The sequence below is a fragment of the Aedes aegypti genome, chromosome 3, assembly GCF_002204515.2.
Source record: "Aedes aegypti strain LVP_AGWG chromosome 3, AaegL5.0 Primary Assembly, whole genome shotgun sequence".
Classification (NCBI taxonomy): domain Eukaryota; kingdom Metazoa; phylum Arthropoda; class Insecta; order Diptera; family Culicidae; genus Aedes; species Aedes aegypti.
In genome coordinates, this window is record NC_035109.1 from 294,606,824 (window position 1) to 294,629,439 (window position 22,616).

General features: G+C 41.2%; 1 protein-coding gene across 1 annotated transcript; it reads left to right on the plus strand.

Annotated features, from left to right (window-relative positions):
- The first annotated feature begins 707 nt into the window (after nt 1–707).
- LOC23687844 (zinc finger protein 189) lies at nt 708–22,090 on the plus strand. The gene is made up of 3 exons (XM_021849562.1): nt 708–1,326; nt 11,285–12,437; nt 21,145–22,090. Exons 1-3 carry the CDS (start codon nt 979–981, stop codon nt 21,846–21,848), a joined length of 2,205 nt encoding a protein of 734 aa, XP_021705254.1. The 5' UTR covers nt 708–978; the 3' UTR covers nt 21,849–22,090.
- The last annotated feature ends 526 nt before the right edge of the window (nt 22,091–22,616 follow it).

Sequence of the window (22,616 nt, forward strand, 5' to 3'; positions counted from 1 at the left end):
TTACACATGATTTGAACGTGTTTTACAATGGCGATATCCATCACTAGTAGACCTTGTTTGCATATCATGACAAGGACTCACATTTAGGCTGTGAATTGGTTCACCAATTCGTGTAACTTTTAGTTAAAATTTGACAGCTCGATAGTTATTTCCCCTCTGGTTAGAAATAACCCTGCTCTGGAGCATGGTTAAACTTGACAGTTCGAAAGTTATTTTCTGCTCCCGTGAATTTGAAAATAACTAACCATCTGCCAACTTAAGCCTGATTTGCTGCTGAACAGGAATCGCTAAAGAAATTTCTCGCCGATTCCTTGCAGAAATTTTCTACAGCGACTCCCGTTTGAACTGACAGTTCTTTTCAACTGCGTACTTCGATCAGAAAAAAGCGCTTCCTTGAACGATTCTTTGCAGGAATTTCCCATGCATCAAGATAGGCCAAGAAATTACTTGTCAGCAGCGAATCAGGCTTTAGTTCTGAAATAACTACTCGACTGTCAAAGCTCAAATGGGTCGACCGCGATGTTCAATTTAATTATTTGAGGGGAAAATAACTATCGAAATGTCAAATTTTAACTAATAGTTAAACGAACTGGTAAAACGGTTCACAGCCTTGAATGGGGTTTGTCCAGAAAATAACAAAAAATCGGTATTTTTGTTCACTGTGCACCGTCACTCAAGCGTCACTGTAGAATCACTTTCATTTTTTTTTTCGTTCTGAAAGTGTCAAACTGCAACTCTGCAGAAAAAAAGGAAAAAACGCATCGCGCCAGGCAACAAAAAAACCACTCGCAAAAAAATTCGGTCGCGTTGTTTCTCATTCGTTTGGCTTCCTCTGTGATCGGATTGAAGCGTCCGCATTTTGTTCGCATGCGAAAAACAAAAAAACATTCCTGTGGCTGTGCTGTTCGCGTTGTGATTTATTTGCCCTGAAAAGTATCTAGGTACAAAAACAATCGTCACTTGCCGCCGCCAAACAAAATGGAAACCCGCGCCTCGATAAGCCACAATCCGACGCCCCAAGCGACGAAAGTGGCCGCATCCGGTCCCAACGTGTGCCGTGTCTGCCTGCTTAGCGGAGGAGCGACCATGGCCCCGATGGAATCCATTTTCAGCCCCGTCAGCGATTACGAGGAACAGACCCTGTTCAATCTGCTGGTGGCCATTTGTGCTCCTCTGGGGCAAAGGGAAACGCTGGCCATTGGGGGCGCCCCGGAACGGATCTGCCTTGGGTGCAAGTGGCGACTGTTGGCCGCCTACGAGTTGCACCGGACTTGCCTGCGCAGTGACGATAAGCTGCGGGAGCGAATTGAAGCCATCAGGAAGAAGGTATGAACGTTGTTTACTTTTCGGAGGGCAGGGGTTCCCAATGTGGACTTTGAAACAGAGCTTGAAAAATGCAGAATATTTTTTCGACATGACTGATAAACCTAAACACCGATTATACGTATGGTGGGCCATCCGCTGTTTGAAAAAATAAATAAGGCTGCATCCATTTGTTACGTAACGCTGAAATTGGGATTTTTAACCCCCTTCCCCTTCCTTTCGTAACGCTTTGTGACTGGATTTTTTTTAATTTGTATGGGTCGTAACGCTCGAGTCACACCGCAATACCAGAATTTACAATGGACTCCTGGTATCAACACTGATATCCTACAATCTAATGATCTTCACTGAAATTTTACGATCCAGACTAGAATCCATGAATCCACATTTGAATTCCAAGTTCCAAACTGAAATTCGATGATCCACATTGCAATCCCAGGGTCCACACTGAAATCTTACGATTTACACTACAATCCCAAGATCCACACTGGAATCAAACAATCTACACTGAAATCACAAAATCCACATTGGAGACCCAGGATCTACACTAGACTCCCAGGGTCCATACTACAATCCCAGGAACCATAGTGGAAACAAATAATCTTTACTTAAATACCAGCATCCACACTGAAAAACCCATGATCCACACTGGAATCTCATGATTTGTACTGGAATCCCATGATCCATTCTAAGATCCCAGAATTCACCCTGGCTTCCAAGATCTATTCTACAATCCTTCATGAATCTGTGATTTGGAAACCAGGCTTATTGTAACGTAAGACAAAGACGAGCGTGGTGATGCCGACAAGAGCTGCTGACAAAACAACTCATAAATTGAAATAGTGTTTGCTCACTGCGCAAATTAGTGGCCAAAGTCAAAAATGAATCAAAAACCCTGTCATTAGAAAGCCTTTGAGCTCTTTTATAACTTTGCCAAAGATACTATCCATCCATATTATCTAAAACGAAACTGTATTCATAAAAGAAACTGATCTGCAAATATGGTCGTTTGAGGCTTATAATCTGAAAATAAATCCCTGTGCGTTAATGGATTAATGTTTCAGAAGGAATGAAATTTATTTGATGCCTTACGTTTTAGGGGAGTGCTAAGGTCTACCTCACATTCGGACGACTTCACCGGTAACTTCTCTATTTCCAGTATTGCGCCTTTCATCTGGTGTAAGCAAATGGTCACATTCTCCGGGTCAATTGATGAATTCAGTTCCAAATTCAACCTTATTAGGTACTAAATTGACCTTGTGCTGAATTGCTGTTAAACAGTATGCGTAACATCCCTTAGAGGAATGGATGAAAGGTTTCCGTCCTCCATCGAACTGACGTGGACATCTCCTCCGTTGTGCAAGCAATGGCAGTCATCCATGCGCTCTCAGCACCATTCAGGTGTTTATCGATGTGCCACTTTCACCTTTCAATCACCACATGTTCATCAGTCTAGATGTACTGTTTTTTATCCCTACACACCAAATTTTCGATCAATCTTCCAGCAATTTCGTTTGCTGAAACCAATCCAGCAATACACTATTTTACTGATATACAGCACTGCCCATACTCGCAATACAGTCCCATTAGAAAAATCGTCATGTCGAGAAAAACGCTTCTAAACATATTTGAAAATGTGTTCGTTCCAAGGCTGCTGATAGCAATAAATCGTGGTAGTATTACTCTACACACTATCATTACAATATTATAAAATCGTCAACAACTGTAACACGGTTAAAATGGTTGTTTTTGAAGTCCAAATCTGGGACACAAGCCAATGGGACTCGATATCCGAGTACTTCACTAGCCAACCGCAAATATACCCGCATACCAGTCCCATTCCTTGGGACTCGCTTACTTTGTTATCACGCACGTTGACACATTAATATTGAAGTTTACAATTGATCGCAAGACATTTTTCCTTCTGAAACTTTTAGTACTCGCATGTTTCAATTGCAAATTTACTTCGAAAAATATTTCGGTGGTAGGTTTTATACATTATACAATGATAGTGTTGAAAATTTGATTTGTCTTTTTCTGTCGGCCTCTTGGTTGAATCCACCCACAGCACAGAAACGTTGAACTTGAACCGTACCGAGGAATATAATTAATAGAGCAAGTTTTGGATCTTTATGACAACAATCGCTTCAAACATGCGATTTCCCATGCGTGGATAATACTGTTGTGTGCCCAGAACCATCCTTTTTCGGCATTAGATGTTATATAATCCGTACGTCTATGAAAATCCTGTCGATGATACCAATGGCGATGTGCGCGATAAGCCTCCCTTTTCATACCGATGAAAGTTGAGCCTGTCGGATATTTCGTTGACAATTATTCTAATAAGTTGCCAATTGGCCAAACCATGTTTCAAAGAGAATCTATTTTTATTGTTTTTTAGCCTCGCAAGGATATATACTTTTATTTGTGGTTCTACCACTTATCGCAACAGAAGTCATTCTAGAAAACTTTCATGTCAAGCTAGAATAAGTATTTTTCGTGAATGAACATGGTTTTAATCAGTATAGTTTGTATTATTCCTTCTTTTAATAAAATGAAAACCACGATGCAAGATTACAAAAAATATTATCAAAATGGGTTTGTTTCAATTTCGTTATAATCAACTAATGGGACTGTAATGCGGGTATTTTCAATATGGGACGCACATGGTTTGGTATTTTTTGCTCATTTTGTCCATACAAAGGTTCAATTTTAAGCATGATTTTGGAAAGTACACTGAAAATAAACACCATTCAGGGAGCTAACTCAAAAATTGACAAAATTGGTATGGGACTGTTATGCGAGTATGGGCAGCAGCATTTCTGAAATTGTTTACTGGAATTCAGCAATCTAAGTTGCTGGATACCTGTCATCACCATCAGTTTTGCTGATTTTCAGTAATTTATATGACACATGATTGATAACCAGCAATCCATTTGAAATGTTGCTGTAAACCAGCAAACATTATTGCTGAACTCGTATCAGCAAACTGTTTTGTCTGTCACCCGAAAAATTAAAAAAAAAAAAGAAAAAAAAATTCTCCCACTCATTTCATTTACAATATCAGCATTGAGTTGAAAAAAATGTTTACCCGAACATTCATATATTTATTTATATTTTTCGTAATATCATATTTGGTAAGTACTAAACATTCACTATGATATTCATGGTCCAATAAATATCAAAATGTTTATTTCTAGGTGGCAACATTACCGTTACGGGAGACGGTGTCCATTTTCCCCCAGAGCGCAGAAAATTGCGTTTATTTTTAAATAAATGTTTATCACATACAACGCATTCGCATTTTATATTGTTTCTATGACAACTTTTACAAATATTACCTAAAATTTTTCATCTACCGGGTGCTGGCGTTCTGAAATAGCTGGAAATCAGCAAGAAATCCCACGAGAATAACAAATAACCTAGTGCTGATTAATCAGCAAATTAAAATTCACTTTGCTGAATGGTCAGTAACCCAGCTGTCATTTGGATGAGAATTAGCATTGCTGATCAGTTCAGCAAATTTTATTTTGCTGGATCGATTGCTGAACTTACAGCACAAAAAAATCAGCAAAAATTTGCTGATTTACAGCCATAAAAATTTGGTGTGTACGCACCCTAATTCGCGGCACGGAGGCTTTGCGGGATGCGTTGAGCTGCTAATATCCGTGGGTTCCTTTAATGGAACCTTACTTGATATTTGATGGGCTACAATTCGCTAAGATGAATCTGCGCCGAATGGATGAGTCTTCTCCATTGGCTCGGTCCTGGGCCAATCGCTTCCAGTCGCCCTGAACGTTAAGTGCCCTTAAGTCCTCAGCTGCAAAAAGCCATCGTGTGCGCGGCCTGCCACGAAGTCGGCGGCCTCGTCCGGGTTCTCTGTTGAATATTATCTTTGCTTGTCGTTCTTCCGGCATACAGGCAACGTGACCAGCCCAACGCAGCCTGCCGTGTTTTATGCGCTTGACAATATCCACCTCTCTATACACTTGGTACAACTCGTGATTCATGCGACGCCGCCAGATGCCGTTTTCTAGATTACCGCCGAGTATTGTTCGCAGCACTTTACGTTCAAACACCCCGAAAGCTCTCCGGTCGACTTCCTTCAATGTCCATGATTCATGGCCATATAGGACAACCGGAAGGATCAGTGTCTTGTATAACGCAAGTTTTGTTTTCGTTTGCAGGCTACGGGACTTCAGCTGGTTACCGAGCCCGTAGAAAGCACGACTCGCAGCTGCAATACGTCTTTTCACCTCGCGGGTAACATCATTATTGCATGTTACTAGTGTTCCAAGATACACAAATTCTTCCACCACTTCAAACTTTTCACCACGTAGCACCATTTCGCTACCACTAACACGCCCGGACCCACGTTGACCACCAGCTATCATGTACTTCGTTTTTGTGATGTTGATCGTAAGCCCAATCCTCGCTGTATCCCTCTTGAAAGGCACGAACGCCTCTTCCACTGCCCGACGGTCAATCCCGATGATGTCGATATCGTCCGCAAAGCCAAGGAGCATATGAGAACGTGTGATAATGGTACCGCTTCTCTGCACACCGGCTCTCCTGATAGCACCTTCGAGCGCTATGTTAAACAGCAAGTTAGAAAGAGCGTCACCCTGTTTCAATCCATCTAAGGTTACGAACGATGACGAACTCGTCCACCACCCGCACACTTGATTTCGATCCATCAAGCGTTGCACGAATCAGTCTAATCAGCTTCGCCGGAAATCCATGTTCAGACATAATTTGCCACAACTCGTTTCTCTTCACTGAATCGTACGCTGCTTTGAAATCTACAAACAGATGATGAGTCTGCAAGTTGTACTCCCGGAATTTATCTTGAATTTGTCGCAGGCCGTCGTTGATCAGCCCTCTCGAAAACCAGCTTGGTATTCGCCGACAAAGGACTCCTCATACGGTCTCAATCTGTTGAACAGAATTCCAGACATGATTTTGTACGCCGAATTAAGGAGTGTTATCCCTTGGTAATTGGCGCACTCCAGTCGATGCCCTTCCAACCAACTAGTAGGCATTTGTTCTTCCTCCCATATCCTCAATATGATACGGTGAAGGAGTTCGTGCAGCTGCTCACTTCCGTGTTTGAGAAGTTCGTCCGGGAGCTTGTCCTTCAGCCCATTGATAGCTTTTTTTACCTCATCTAGCGTTGGAGGTTCCACAGCCTGTCCATCATCGATTTGAATTCTGCTACCAGATCCACTTCCATTATCTCCGTTCAACAATGACTCGAAGTACTCTTTCCACCTGGCGGCCACTATTGTTTTATCCGTCAGCAAGTTTCCTTCGCGGTCGTTGCACATGGCGGGAGACGGCGCTGTTTTTCTCCGCACACCATTTACGGACTCGTAGAACCGTCGCATGTTGTTCTGTTCCATAGCTTCTTGCGCCTGAACAATTACTGCCTCTTCATGCTCCTTTTTCTTTCTGCGATGGATCCGTTTTTCGGCTGCCCTTGCTTCCTTGTACCGCTCTCTGCTCTGACGGGTACCAGACACCAGCATCCGGCTTCTAGCCAAGTTCTTCTCGTTCGTCATTCTCTGGCACTCCTCGTCGAACCAACCGTTCTTTGGTCTCCGTTGAGCAGTACTTCTCGCGCTACTGTGCTCACCGCTCCGTGGATTGACTCCCACAGATCGCTGAGGTTGACGCGTTCGTCGATTTCGCTAATCCGCTCGTCGAGCTTTTGATGGTAGTCCGCTGCTACACCATCTGCTGACAGGCGTTGGATATTGAAACGCAACGATTGTCGATTTCTAGAATTCGAAACGGTCAATGCAACCTAATTGAACCAATTTTCAGCAAACAACATATTGAAAGCTGAAACAGGCGCTGCCCGGGGTAATCTGCCACATGGAGAAGCACAAATGTAAACGAATACCACCAGATATTAAAGTCCCTCTCAAACAACAACAACAACAACAATACCACTAGATCAAAGATTTTACGGTTTCAACTACAATGTACATATTCAAAAAAGTTATAAGATACAAATCGGTAGTGAGGTACCGTTAAGTCACCAGTCACCGTGCGGCCTCCATTCACCGTGCACATATACAAATTCCTACAGAATATTCATACAATTTTAACAAATTATTTTTTTGTCAGCAAAATAAGATAAAACTGATGAAATTAAGTAGTTTTTGTCACAAAGCATTTTGAAAAATCTAGTTTATGTAGTAAAAATCATGTGAATTCTGTTTACTTACTTACTTATGGGTCCTGGGCACCCATTCTGGTGCATAGGGCCGACGTGAAAGATTTCCATCCTGGGCGATTACCAGCTATCGCCTTGACCTGCGGCCAGGTCAAATTGCCGTCGACTTCTTTTATTTCTTTGTTGAGGCTGCGCAGCCATGATCCTCTGGGTCTGCCTCTGCTGCGATGTCCTGCTGGATTCCATTCCAGCGCTTGTTTGCAGATTTCGTTTCCGCCCCGACGTAGAGTGTGGCCGACCCACCCCCACTTTCGTTGTCGAATTTCGGTTTGTATCGGTTGCTGGTGGCACCGACGATGGAGGTCAGCATTAGAAATCCAGTTGTGTGGCCACCATGCCCGAATTATATACCGCAGGCATCTGTTGATGAACACCTGCAGCCGTTGAGTGTTCTCCGCTGATACACACCACGTTTCACTGGCATATAACAGCACAGATTTGACATTGGAATTAAATATTCGAATTTTGGTGCGTTGACTAATCTGACTGTTCTTCCAAATATTTCTTAAGCTCGCAAAAGCAGCCCTCGCCTTCTTGATCCGTGCACCTATGTCGATCTTGGTACCGCCGTCAGACGCCAGTTGGCTACCAAGATATTGGAAGTTTTCGACGTTCTCCACTGTTTGCCCGGCTACTGTGAAGCTGGAAGGGCCGGCCGTGTTTACATCCAACGGTTTGGTCTTGTTGACATTGATGTTGAGACCTGCCGCTGAGGAGCGTTCGGCAAGATCGTCTAGCTTACTCTGCATATCAGAGCGCCGTTGAGCTAATATAGCAATATCATCAGCCAAATCGAGATCATTTAAGTGCTCCATAGTAATAGGCTGCCACAGCAGCCCACGGTTTTGTTCACGGTCAATGGCGCCTATCAGGATCTCGTCAATTACGATGAGGAACAGTAGTGGTGATAGTATACATCCTTGCCTCACTCCAGCTACAACCCGGATGGGTTCAGACAAGACCCCGTTGTGCAATACTCTGCACGTAAAGGCCTCGTACTGCGCTTCGATGAGGCCGATGATTTTCTCAGGAACACCCTTGCGTCTCAGGGCACCCCACATATTTTCGTGATTGAGTCGGTCGAAAGCTTTTTCGTAGTCCATTTTGAAAGAGTTGTGAGAATTTTCCACCGTGAAGAGCGACATTACTGGTGATTGGATGTGATTGATTCAGATTTTTTGGGAACCTAGATAAAACTTTGTTTGCCATTTATCTCCGTTGAAAACTTATCATTCGAAATTACAATTGATAACTAAATAAATTAATTAATCAATTGTGGCCCTGCAAAGGGTTGTTGTTTGAAATTGTGCTTAAATGTAATTTAAGCGCGTTCGCCACGGATACGACGAGCCAGCTGGATGTACTTCGGCATGATGGAGACACGCTTGGCGTGGATCGCGTACAGGTTGGTATCCTCAAACAAACTGACTAGTTAGGCCACGCTCGCTTCCTGCAGGGCCATGACGGTCATGCTCTGGAATCGCAGATCGGTTTTGAGGTGACACGGGAGACCGTGTTTATTTTCCCTATCTTTTGTCTCACTCTAACAATATCATCAAAACTTTGCAGAAGCAAATCTCTAGTTTTAGTAAACCGATTAAACTGAAAATTTAATGGGTTGTGCACTACATATATATAATGCTAGTGATACATTTTTCGCATCGATATATTGAGTGGTACTTGAGATTAACTTTTCAAATGGAGAGGGTGATTAAAACACCGTCCCGTGCGGCCTTAATCAAGAAGTCCTGATCGATTTCACCGCCAACAACAACGATTGCTGTGGCGCACATGATTCGCAAACTCTGCACCTGTTATGATGTAGAGCTGGGCTTGTCAGATGATTATGGTGATATTTGCGCTGCCGATACCACTATAATGAATTGTCGGGCACTACTGGTTTGCCTCTACATTTCTCCGGATACCACAATGAAGCAGAAGAAGTTCTTCATGGCGCGGAACTTCTTCGAAAATTAAAAGGAGACCATGCCAATCATCGCGACAGGTAACTTTAACATCGATTTGAACAAAGAGGAGTACACAGAGTTAGCGGACTTCATGGACAAGAACCTCAACCTCAAACTGGCTTCGGAATCCACTAAAGCAACCAATATTAGTGGATCATGAATGGACCTAATGTTCAACTGGTATATTTTTTTGGAGAGCAAAAGTTACCGCTCATGCTTCTTCTTCCATCGACCGGTTCTATCGGTGTTGAAGTGTTAACCGAACCAACCAAATAATAACACTCAATATCCATAATAGATCAGAATTGACATGCAACAAATAGTTTGAAAATTGATTAGATTTTTAGATTTCTAGGTAAATCTTTCATAAGTTCGTGACGGTCCTAAATCAGGAAATAGAAGAAGCTAACGTTATCCAACGTCAACTTGGCGGTCGTATCTCGAAAACAACCTCTTACTTTTTTACATTTTTTGACAGTAAAGATAAAATCAAGCATTCGTAACTGATAAGTTCCATTTAAGACAAAGTTGATAGTTTAAGTTTCATACTGCAAACTGAAAATAGTGAATAGCATGTTTCGTTGAAATTTGTTATATATGTGTAATTGTTTCGAGCTTTGCAATTTCCTAAATAATTTTTATTAATTAAAAAACGTCCAATAACATCATATTGGACGATAATGTATAGAATAAGGTGGAATAAGTTTTAAATTTATAAGGAAAAATTATTTCATTATTAAATTGTGAAAATGTCCAAAGTACCCCCTTTTTTGTCTTGAAGGTCACACTTTTTTCGCTATTCAAGCATTTTTGTTATTTCTTGATGGATTTGCCTCATATTTTGCACATTTGGGACGTACATATACAGGGTGATTACTATATCCTGTCAGTAAAATAAGTAATCATAGAGAAAAAATGGTTGTATGAATTTTAATTACCAGTGAATATTCAGTTTTGTACATCTATAACATTTGTCTTCACTATACAAAGATAACATATTTATTTTTTTACCTAAATTTCCAGCCACATTCGTTGTTTCAGAAGCATTACACTTAACACGCACGTTATTCAAAAGCATATATTTTAATCAAAATAGACATATTTTTTTCGCTAAAATTTTCCATATTCAGTCTTTTGCTGTTTCCTAGTAAGTCTTAAAGATTGTGCTAACATGCTGCTTAAATCAGGTAAATTTTACAGCGGAGTTTAGTCAAAAATACATATCTGTGGAAAACGTGCGTGCCAGGTGTAATGCCTTCAAAACAACACATACGACTAAAAACTATGGTAAATGAAAAAAGATTTAATCTTTACTTTGTCAAAACAATCTTTATAGATGTACAAAACAGGATGTACACTGGAAATTAAAACTCATTCATACATCTTTCATCTACGATCATTTACTTTACTGACAGGAATTAGTAATCACCCTGTACAACTTAAATATATGCAAGAATTATCAATATCTATCCATAATTCTAAGATTACAAATCCTCAAAGATGAAGAATGTGTTTTTGGGGTGATATCTGAATGTTTTGGCAAATAATAGAAAAATCATAGAGAGATCATCTGATCAAATTCATAGAGGAAATTCATGAAAAAACAGTTGTACCTACATGTTGTACACAGGGAATTCCCAAAAAAAATGTTGAACACATGCTTAAAAAAATGTCTAGTCTGATTCTATTAGGAATCGAACTGTTCAACAAATAACAGATGTCTATATTACATCCCATTTCGTTTCTTTTTCAGCAACAACCAGTTCCCGAGGGCGAAATCCGAATCAAGCAGGAAGTGCTGGACCCAGATGAGCAAGACTTCAACCAAAACTCCACCGTTGATGCGACAAATTTCTCATTCTTGCTTTCGGATCACTATTTGCCGGAGGCGGAAAGTACAATGCAAAACAGCGAGCTGCTTGAGGAAATGGCCCCCGCCGAAGAGGAAGTGGACCCGAATGAGACGCTCTTCGAAGAGAACTACAAAACAAACGACAAGGGTGGCCACATCTGCGGGATTTGCGAGCAGGAATTTACGTACAAAAGTCAGTGCCGGTCGCACATCATTACCAAACACGACCCGGCCAAGCCATTCAAATGTGACGTGTGCCATTACACTTTGACGACGGAACTCCGTCTCATAAGACACAAAGCCATAACCCACGGAGTGGGAGTGTTAAAACCTGACGATCATTCCGAGGAAATCGACGAAGCCGGTGAAACGATCTACACCTGCAAAATATGTACCAAAACGTTCAATTCTCTTGTCCGTTTCAAGAAGCACAAAAGCGTCCACGTGGCATACAATCGGCCTTTTAAGTGTGATATTTGCTTCTATCGGTTCCCAAACCGGTCCCAATTGACCCAGCATGCCAAAGTACACCAGGAGAAGTCGGCCGAGGATCAGGACAACGATTGGCCTTGTGAGTATTGCGAAGAGAAACTTCCTGGGAAGCGGGCCCACACGATGCACGTTCGCCGGTTCCACCCGCAGGAGTTGCAGAACTCGGAAAACAAAGACCGAAACGAGTACAAATGTATCATATGTTCGGAGGCATTCGCGCGGGAAAGTGTCCTGAACACGCACATGAAAATGCACGAACTGCTGGTGTTTGAGAAGGAGCGCGAGCAACGCCAAGAGTTGGAACTGCTCATCAAGAAAGAATCCCAAGCTCACTTCGGCGGAGGTGGTGCTAGTGGCCAGAGCGAACTCATGGTGGCCGCCAGCAGTTACGATATGTCCTCGATTAACGTCAAGAAGAAAAGCGATGCCGACGTGGCGTTCGTTTGCATGATCTGCGAACAGGAGTTCGAGGAGCGAGAGTTACTGCTTCGGCATCAGCGAAAACTTCACAAGGAGCTAGAGTTGAATATCGTTTCCGGAGCGCAGGATGGGCAGCAACAGGGTGAGTGTTATGTCGAGCATTTATACAGTCGAGTCTCCATTCCTATAACGCGCACTTATATGAGACACGGTTGAGGGCTCATGGGATTTCTTATATTGCGGAGTGTTTTTTTTTGAATATCTCGTACTTATGCGTCAAGAGACAGATATCTTAGACTAAATTTTAGTACTCAGTAAAATCTACTTACAATAATAGAAGATGACACTTTCAGGGCTGTTATGACATACGAGAATTGTGTGATTTTCGCAGATTTGTAGCGGATTTACACTGCCAGTCGCGGAAATCGCGGATACTGACAAATACTGTCGCGAAAAGCGCGAATTTACTAAGCCATGCCTTGAACATCGCAATTCAATCGTGTAGCTTTAAACATGAAAATTCTTTTTTACAAGCCATCCGTGTAGCCTTCCTAATTGTTGATACTAAAAGTGCAAAGCTTCTATGGCCACCAAATTTCTATAATGAGCTCTTTCTTGTATAGTTATCGTGTTTTATAAATAGTAGCTCTGTGGAAAAAAATTGTTGTTAGGTAAATAATTTGTTAAACTGATTGTTCGAGCCGTTCGCCCCGAATGAATATTTTGTGAGTGCATCGCCCAGCCGCAACCTGCTGAGTTGCGTGATGCACGAAAGGACAACGTGTTAAGCCACCAGCCGCAGCCGCACGAAACGAGCGCGTAAAATTTGAGGGTGTTTCTACCCGCGATTGGAAGACATCTTTGTTCGCCGTGCTTCCAACGTGTTAAGACGTGTAGTCGCAATTAAAGCAAAGTGAATTCCCTTAAAATTAAAGTTATGTAAATAGGTGTAAATAGAAGTTTGAACTGTTAAGCAGTGTGTTTTCATCCGGTATCGGTTCCCTGGTTAAGTGGTCTTTTCGGAGATAGGACCTATGTCGAAGTTTTTAAGAAATGCAGTCCACTCTCTTACACTGATTTACCTTTTAAGTGGCACTCATTGTTTTCTCGGGGGGGATGTATTATTGTATATTAATTTTAATAGAAACAGAAGTAAAACTCGAATGCGAGTAATGACCTTCCATCCCATCTTCAAGTGCTTACCACAAGCACAACACTTCATTCCGGCACTTTAGAACGTCCATGTTGTAACTTGTTCACACAAGAAATCTGACTCGGCCGAGTTCGCAGAACGCGCCCATACCTCTTTCTGAATTGAAGGGCAGGGCCATTTCTCTCACTGAGCAATTTCTATAAACAATAATAGTCAAACATTTGACTTTGCAATGTAATATGAAATAATTTCAATTCATTTTTACGGTTTCCTATACGTGTTTAGTTTTTTTTGCTTTTCTTTATGGGGTGTTCAGCTGGAGCTGCATGACAGCCTATTTGTCTGTGCTGGACCCCGTAGCGCAAATTTCATCTCTAGTTTTGCCAATGTTTGGAAGGAATATGTTGCCCGCTCTGTTTCCTCCCGTAGTCATGTTTGTATAGTCCTGAGCAATTCGGATTCTTGTTTACACATGGAGAAGCGACATGAAAACATATGTTAATGAATGCACTTCTTGGAAATAACCTACAGAGCTATGTTGTAGTCCATGTTGACAAATTGTAGCACAGATGTCATCTGGACGAAACAACTGGCAACGACATAGAATGTGCATTGGGATAAGTTTTAGATCTTGACTTCCATAGACTTTCACTCCCGTCAAAATTCCGTTTTTCAGTTTCTCCAACATCACTTAAATTAAACTTTTACATCTATTAAAGTGATTTGTGGTGTAACATTGAAAACGTTTGGAAAATGTGGCTTCCGTGCAGTGACCAAAGCTGGAATTTGGTCCATAAGATTCGGATGATATACATATTCGAAGGGAATTTCGCGGATGTTACAGGCAGAAATTTGGTGAGTTTGTTCCATTATACCACGACAAAAGTTACGCGGATTTTATTTTAGTTTTAGGTTTGTTTAAACATTTTCGGAATAACCCGAGACCTTACAATGATTTGGTCTGTCTTTTTTTTTCTCGCTAAAAATCAGTTTTAAACGTCGATGTTTATAACTCGAAACATAGTGATCCATATTGTAAATAAATCAAATGTGTTTTCTCTTGCGAGACTAAATTAGAAACACTTAAACAACAAATACCTTGGGTTCATTATTGACAGCTTTCCAGACAAATCCTGACCACCTACCATTCCCAACATCCAACTCCGTAGCACTTATGAGGGTGTCGCTGAGTCGGAGGCCTGTCGTTTAGTAAGTGCTACATCAACATTTCCTTCCCCAATCCCAAGTTACGGTAAACATGGGCGTGGCCAGAAATAGCGATTTTTATGCTTTTGAAACAAGAATATTCAGATTGATTCAAGGTTTACTCCCAAGCCTTGTTCGCGAAATTAGTCTTGATGAGATCATCAAAAAAAAAAAAAAAATGTTAGTATCCAAACTACGAAGTATACCGTAACTACGCTAACGCTAAGTTTTAGATCTTGACTTCCATATGTGTTATTTGTAGATTAGACTCTTCTTGTTTCGACTCGTATATTTAACTTTGTTTTTAACTACCAACATCATTGAGGCTTAATAAATAAAATCTATCTCCAAGCATCTTTTAACCATGATAGATAGTAAATGTTAATTATATACGGACGAATACTAATCAAATGCAACGATAGCGATTTGATGGGAGACCAATTTTCCCGAATGAACGTTATTATTTACTTGATGTTACGTAAATTAGTTTGAAAAAACCTCGTTTACGATGTTACGCCTAATAGGGGACGGACCTGGTGTAGTGGTTAGAACACTCGCCTCTCACGCCGAGGACCTGGGATCGAATCCCATCCCCGACATAGTCACTTATGACGTAAAAAGTTATAGTGACGACTTCCTTCGGAAGGGAAGTAAAGCCGTTGGTCCCGAGATGAACTAGCCCAGGGCTAAAAATCTCGTTAATAAAGTCAAATCAATCAATCAATGTAACGCCTATTTACTCGGTCCATGGCTCTGTCCCTCTAACTTCGATTTTGGCCCACGCTCTCCAGATCTTGTTGTACCTGATCAAGCCACCTCGCTCGCTGTGCTCCCCGCCTTCTTGTGCCAACCGGATTCGACGCGAACACCATCTTTGCAGAATTGTTGTCCGGTAGTCAGTATTGCAACATGCCCTGCCCAGCGCACCCTTCCGACTTTCGCAACCTTCTGGATACTGGGTTCGCCGTAGAGCGTAGCGTGCTCGTGGTTCATTCTCCGCCGCCACACAACGTTCTCCTGCACACCGCCAAAGATGGTCCTGAGCACCCTTCGTTCGAACACTCCAAGTGCTCGCAGGTCCTCTTCCACCATGGTCCATGCTTCATGTCCATAGAGGACCACCGGTATTATTAGCGTTTTGTACATGATACATTTGGTGCGGAAGTAAATCTTTCTCGACCGCAGCTTCTTCTGGAGCCCATAGTACTCCGCATCCACTAATGATGCGTTTCCGTATTTCACGACTAACGTTGTTATCAGCCGTTAACAAGGATCCAGTGAAAAACCGGCAAAACTGTTATTTGGACTTCTTATTCTCAAACATTATGGTGTTCATGATTTCTGTGTGAATGAATCTCAGTGGCGTCTCGTCCTAAGGTGCACTTGGTGCACTGCACAGTCAAAGATTTCAAACTAACAAATTAAATATATATTATAATTCTCAATACTTCCAACATTCATAATGTGTAGTTGCTTGAAAATATTGTTTGATTTCTTCACCTTCAACTGGTCCTTCGCCCTCAGTGAACAAACCGTTTGATTCTCCCTCCCATGGTCTTGCTCAACCAGCAAGCGAAAACAGCGAAGCAAACAAGACAAACTGCCATGCGTCTCCATCGTATTGCAGAGAATGTTCATTTCAGCCGTGCACTCTTTCTTGTGCACGAAAACAGCGTGTATGGACACAGCAGGAATGTGCATTTGTATTGACATTTCTAGAGCAACAGTGGCGTTGTATAGGTAAAATCTGGTTCACTCCAATTTGTGCACCCGAGAGAGAAATTGCCCATGACGCTCGCATTGGTTTGCAAGAATTGAGAAAGCGCGCGCAACTGGCGTCACGACGTCTGCTGTTGGAAGAGAAAGCGTCATCGCCATACATGCTTTGTGTGTATGTATGTTGCATGGAGCTTCCAGGTGTCGCGCGATAGTAGGCGCAATATTGATTGGATACTAGATGTTATAAACATATTGTTTTTCTTGCTCAACAGACCGACAATTGATAAATTGCGGTGGGCGTAAAGTGGGTTTCAGCGTTCAACAGTCAGTCATCATTTCACTTGAAAGCTTTGATGTATCCACAAAAGTATACAAAGAGATGTACCAACGCTGGACATCGTCAAAAAGCTAAGATATCGTGATACAATTGACAAGCTGTAAATAATAAGAATTATTATATAGAATAACAACGTTAGGAATAATAGAGATTCGGAATTTCGCGAAATCCACGGAATTTATCCTTCATCGCGAAACTTGGAAAATAACGCGTAAATAGTTGAAATCTGAAGGTTTATATGATAATCTCAGAAAGGTTCAGATTTTTGCTTATAAGAATGTTTTTTTTTTGTTTGTAAGCCAGGTTTCATATAAAAAATGTGCTAATCGTTTAGTTTCAAGTTAAACGTCTTTCTTCTTGCTTTAAATTTGATAATGTGATATTAAAATTATTATCTCAGTTCGCAAAATGATTGAAATTTATGCATATAAAGGTCATTTTTACTGTATATATACATTTTTATGTCAAATATTATCAAACTATAGGACCGCGATTAATACGCAAAATTTTTCTTTCATCGCCTTGGTATCAGCGAAATTTTGAGTATTTTCCTTTTCCCTAAACATTGTATATTGGAATCATCCAAAATTCTTAAAACTTACAACTAGTGATTGAAACGAAGAAAACAAACAAAAAATACGTCCAATATGCAACAAATATAATAGCTTCCAGACACTTCAAGATTGCATACAGTATTGGAAATTACATTTTAAGGTGTTAATAATAAGAAATTACATTTTAAGCTGAAATACATTTAAAAAAATCAATTGAAAAATTCGTATTCATAATTCAAAATGAACGGTTTGTGCGAGTCAGTGCACAGGTAATCAAATTCCTCACGGGACGCCTCTGATGAATCTGTTTCTCCACTATGGAAAAATGAAGCATTTCACACAGCTATTGAGTACTCAATTTTTGTTCACAATAATCACAATTCTGACAACTGTGACTTTGAGAATTTCTTTGATTATAAAAACGCTAATTATGACGGAATTAAACAAAAATTAAATAGAATAGATTGGCAATCCGTTTTGAAAAACCAGGGAGATTTAGAAATCGCAGTGACGGATTTTTATTCAATTTTGTCGGAAATTATTCAAATGGAAGTTCCTTTATTGCGAAGACGTCGTAGAAATGGGTCAAAAAACCCTGTTTGGATTAATAAGCAAATAACGTATTTAAAAAATCGTAAGCAAAAGGCTCATAAAATTTACAGGCAACAAAAATCTCGAGAAAGTTTAGAAAATTATTTGTATATTGTCAACCAACTTAATCAAGCAATATCCGCTGCGCTTGAAGAGTACAACACAAAAAAAGAAAATAATTTAAAATCTTGCCCTAGGAATTTCTTCAATTATGCTAAATCGAAGATGAAGTCTAACAATTTTCCATCTAAAATGACATTGGATGATAGAGCAGCTGATAATCCAGATGGTATGTGCAATCTTTTTGCTACTTTTTTCCAAGAGACATTTACTAACTTTTCGGATAAAGATCGTGACTTTGAATATTTTTCTAGTTTTCCTGATTTTACAAGCGATATCGGTGTAAGTCAAATACTTTTACAGGACATTTTAACAGGACTGAAGAATTTAGATTCCACCAAAGCATCAGGGCCAGATGGAATCCCACCTATTTTACTGAAAAACTTAGCTAATGAATTTACAGCACCATTATTTTGGCTATTCAACAAGTCACTTGAAATGAGCAGATTTCCAAAAGAATGGAAAAGATCGTATCTCATACCCATTTACAAGTCTGGTAGAAAATCTGATGTTCGAAATTATCGTGGAATTGCTATTATTTCATCCATTCCAAAACTATTTGAATCAATTATAAATAAAAATGTGTTCAGCCAAATAAAACATAGAATAACGAATACACAACACGGTTTCTATAAAGGTCGTTCTACTACAACAAACCTTTTGGAATTTGTAAATTACACTTTGAATGCAATGGATAGAGGTAACCACGTCGAAGCACTTTACACCGATTTTAGTAAGGCATTTGACAGACTAGACATTCCTATGTTGATTTTCAAGCTCAATAAAATGGCAATTGCGATGAGACTCCTCAACTGGATTGAATCTTATTTAACAGATCGCCAACAAATAGTTAGATTTGAGGGGAAAATGTCTAAACCTGTTCACGTTACATCAGGAGTTCCCCAAGGTTCGCATTTAGGTCCATTGTTATTTATATTATTTGTTAACGATATTTCATATGTGCTTAAACATCTTAAAATTCTGATTTATGCCGACGATATGAAACTTTATATGGAAATCAATAGCAACAAAGATAGCGACATTTATCTGAATGAAATAAGTATATTTGATAAATGGTGTAGCAAAAGCTTACTTCAATTAAACGTCAAAAAATGTAATTTAATCACATATAGTAGAAAACGGAATACACCACAGATTACTGTCTCTTTAGGAAATCAAATTGTTCAAAAGTGCGATATGATTAGAGATTTAGGTGTCATATTAGATTCTAAACTTACATTTACTGATCATTATAATACGATTATCCATAAAGCAACCAATATGTTGAGCTTTATTAAGCGTTTTAGCTACAATTTTCGGGATCCATATACGATTAAAACCTTGTACATTGCTTATGTAAGATCAGTTCTAGAATATTGTAGTATTGTGTGGTCTCCGCATATAAAAATACATGGTGATAGAATCGAATCAGTACAGAAGCAATTTCTTTTATATGCCTTACGCAAATTAGGCTGGACAACGTTTCCACTGCCATCATACGAGGCTCGATGCATGCTTATCGATATTCAAACCTTAAATGAGCGTCGCGAAATTGCCATGATTTCATTCATCAATGATATTGTATCGCAGCGTATTGATTCCACCAATCTTTTATCATGTTTGAATTTCTACACGCCCGCTAGACAGTTAAGAAATCGGAATTTGTTTGCATCAAATAATCATCGAACTAACTATGCAAAATTCGGCCCAATGAATCGAATGATGTCTCTTTATAATCAGCATTGCACAGAAATTGATCTGACCATGTCGCGAACAAAGCTAAGACAATATTTTAATTCCTTAAGATATAATACAACATAGAATTAAGCAAATGTGTAGTCTACTATTGATTGACGAAATAAATAAATAAATAAATAAAAAAAAGATAGGCAGCCAACCTCTGCGGGCACATTTTGATGAGTTCAGCTCCAATACCATCCTTACAAGCGGCCTTGTTGTCCTTGAGCTGCTTGATGGCATCCTTAACTTCCCTCAATGTGAGGACAGGTTTGTTTCCTTCATCCGCCGTGTTTGCTCCGCTGTTGTGACCCTCTGGGCCTGTGTTCTTCGTGCAATTCAGGTGTTCATCGTAGTGCTGCTTTCACCTTTCAATCACCTCACGTCCGTCCGTCAAGATGCTTCCGTACTTATCCCTACACATTTCGGCTCGTGGCACGAAGCCTTTTCGGGATGCGTTAAGCTTCTCGTAGAACTTTCGCGTTTCTTGTGAACGATGCAGCTGCTCCATTTCTTCACATTTCGCTTCTTCCAGGCGGCTTTTTTTCTTCCGGAATAGGCGGGTTTGCTGCTTTCGTTTCCTTTTATATCGCTCCACGTTTTGTCGCGTTCCTTGCTGCAGCATTGCAGCCCGCGCTGCATCCTTCTCCTCCAAAACCTGCTTGCATTCTTGCATCATCAGTGCTTCCGGTGTGAGAGATATGCACGTTTATGATGCTGAAGTTTAAGAACCGGCCTTTGAGCCTCAACTTGCACATTCTTTCGTTGATCGGCCACCACCCCATCTCGCGCCTTTGCATATCACCCATCACTATAAAAGCTGTTCCCAGCTCACGTGTGTTGCCGCAGCTCTGGTAGATGGTATGATTACCTCTAAACGTTCGCACGATGCCGAAACCGCGGATCTTCAGTACATCGGAGAGTATGCGCGTGCTTCCGATGAAGTTGAGAGATTTGCAGTTCCACGCACCGAGTTTCCAATTGCTAGTCCATTTTCGTCGCTGTGGTCTTTGCCGATTGTTCTGATCCGTATTCTCTCGTTGACGTTCCTGTGCTGGTGTATTTTTACGGTTGGCTTGCAGGGCCTGACACCAACCCCCTAGATTTCCGGAGGACCATTCCCCTTAAATGTTCAGAGAGCCATAGTTTGCAGTATAGCTTAGAATCCTTCTCTGGCACTCGGACGATGATCAGCCGCCCCTGACATGGGGAACAGACACTCTAGGTTTGCAGAAGCAAAAATTGAGATATTTCAAGATATTGGTACAACCTGCCAAACCTTTGCGGAACACCAAGTGCTACGCGGAGCACGTTATGAAAACCACTAGTCTAAGTTCTTATGTTTAAAACATTCTGTCCCTACCAGCCCTGAATATAAAACCTGCCTGTACCTTCTGCTCGTTTAATTCTAACCTTCCTCTCCATTTCACAGCTCAATCGGCAGACTCGACTTCCCCGATGAATGACTTCACGGACAGCTCGTTCGCCGTCGACGATTCGGTGATGATCGTAGACCTGGATCCAGCGCAGCTCCTCGGCCCGATGGACTCCGAGTCTACCCAAAAGAATCGTTCCGGTGCCCCCGTGCCCAAATGTGATATCTGCCATAAGACATTCATGTACAACTCTCTGCTGCTGCAGCACGTCAAAAACAGCCATAGCGAGTCGAAACCGTTCGAGTGCAAGGTTTGCCGGATGCGCTTCAGCTACCGGGGCCTGCTGCAGAAGCACGAACTTACACATTCCGCACAGAATATCCGACCGGGCGAGCACGGATCCATGATGTTCAAGTGCAAGGTCTGCTCGGCCCAGTTCCTGGAGATGAAATCCCTAACGGCACATCTGAGAATCCATCGGCCGGGCGATGGAATCGTCGTGTCCAAAAAGGTGAACATCTTCCAGTGTACCACTTGCCCGCAGGTTTTCAACGAGAAAGTCAAACTGGACGAGCACGTGGCCAAAGTTCACCACAAGCAGCAGCTGCAGCCCGGGGGAACTCACATGCGCATTAAGCCGGATTTCCGTAGGGTTGCCGAACGGCAGCAGCCGATGAGCGAGAAGGAACGATTCTTCGGGAGCTTTGGGATCGTCAAGCTGGAACAGAAGAAAGATCGGGTTGGAATGGAAACCTCTTGAGATGGGGGAGGGTAGAAAGGACGGTTTGTATTGGAAAGACTTATTGTTAGTATTTAGGCCAGTAGATGTATCAGTTGATAAGTATTTTCCGACTGGGAGACAAATAGCTATAGAATTTGATTCGCATGTAGTTAGAATGCGTTATAACTACGTGGATATATGTGGAAAACTTTATAAGTGTATGATATCATTATAATATAAAGAGGGACTATAATAAAGGAATATTCATTTTTATGCCATAATATTGTAGTTACGTTTTTCTGCTATCACAATACTTCCGAAGCATGTGAGGTAAATACTGTAAGGGAGATTGTGTACGTTAGTTTGGTTTTCTCCGTCGGTCGTCGGTTCAAACGTCAATCAAGAAACACGCCTGAGTAGATCATCGCGACAATCAAAAAATTTCATAGTGGCCCAGCAGCCGGTATGACGTTTGAAAGATGGTTCTAGAAGTATGAAGATTTGTTCAGCGCCGACGAGAGAGAGCTGGATGATGCAACAAAAATTCGCCTGCTCATGCGGAGTCTCAGCGTTCCAGTTCATGAAAAGTTCTTGAACTATCTCCGCCACAACACCCACGAGACTTCACCTTCGAAGAACTAGTGAAGAATTTGAAATCCGTTTTCGGACACGAGTTCAGTCAACGATTGCCTCAGGATTGTGAAGAACGAAGCAATTGATTAGGTTACTTACGCTGCACATTGGTCCCAAAGCCATATCTAGGAAGACATAAATGATTGCGCCTAAACCGTCAATTTTAGATAGGGT

Excerpts from the sequence above, each read along its gene's own strand:
- LOC23687844 (XM_021849562.1), top strand. The coding sequence starts at position 979 with ATGGAAACCCGCGCCTCGATAAGCCACAATCCGACGCCCCAAGCGACG. Across the intron at positions 1,327-11,284 it reads TTGAAGCCATCAGGAAGAAG|CAACAACCAGTTCCCGAGGG; the intron begins GTATGAACGTTG and ends TTTCTTTTTCAG. Across the intron at positions 12,438-21,144 it reads GCAGGATGGGCAGCAACAGG|CTCAATCGGCAGACTCGACT; the intron begins GTGAGTGTTATG and ends TCCATTTCACAG.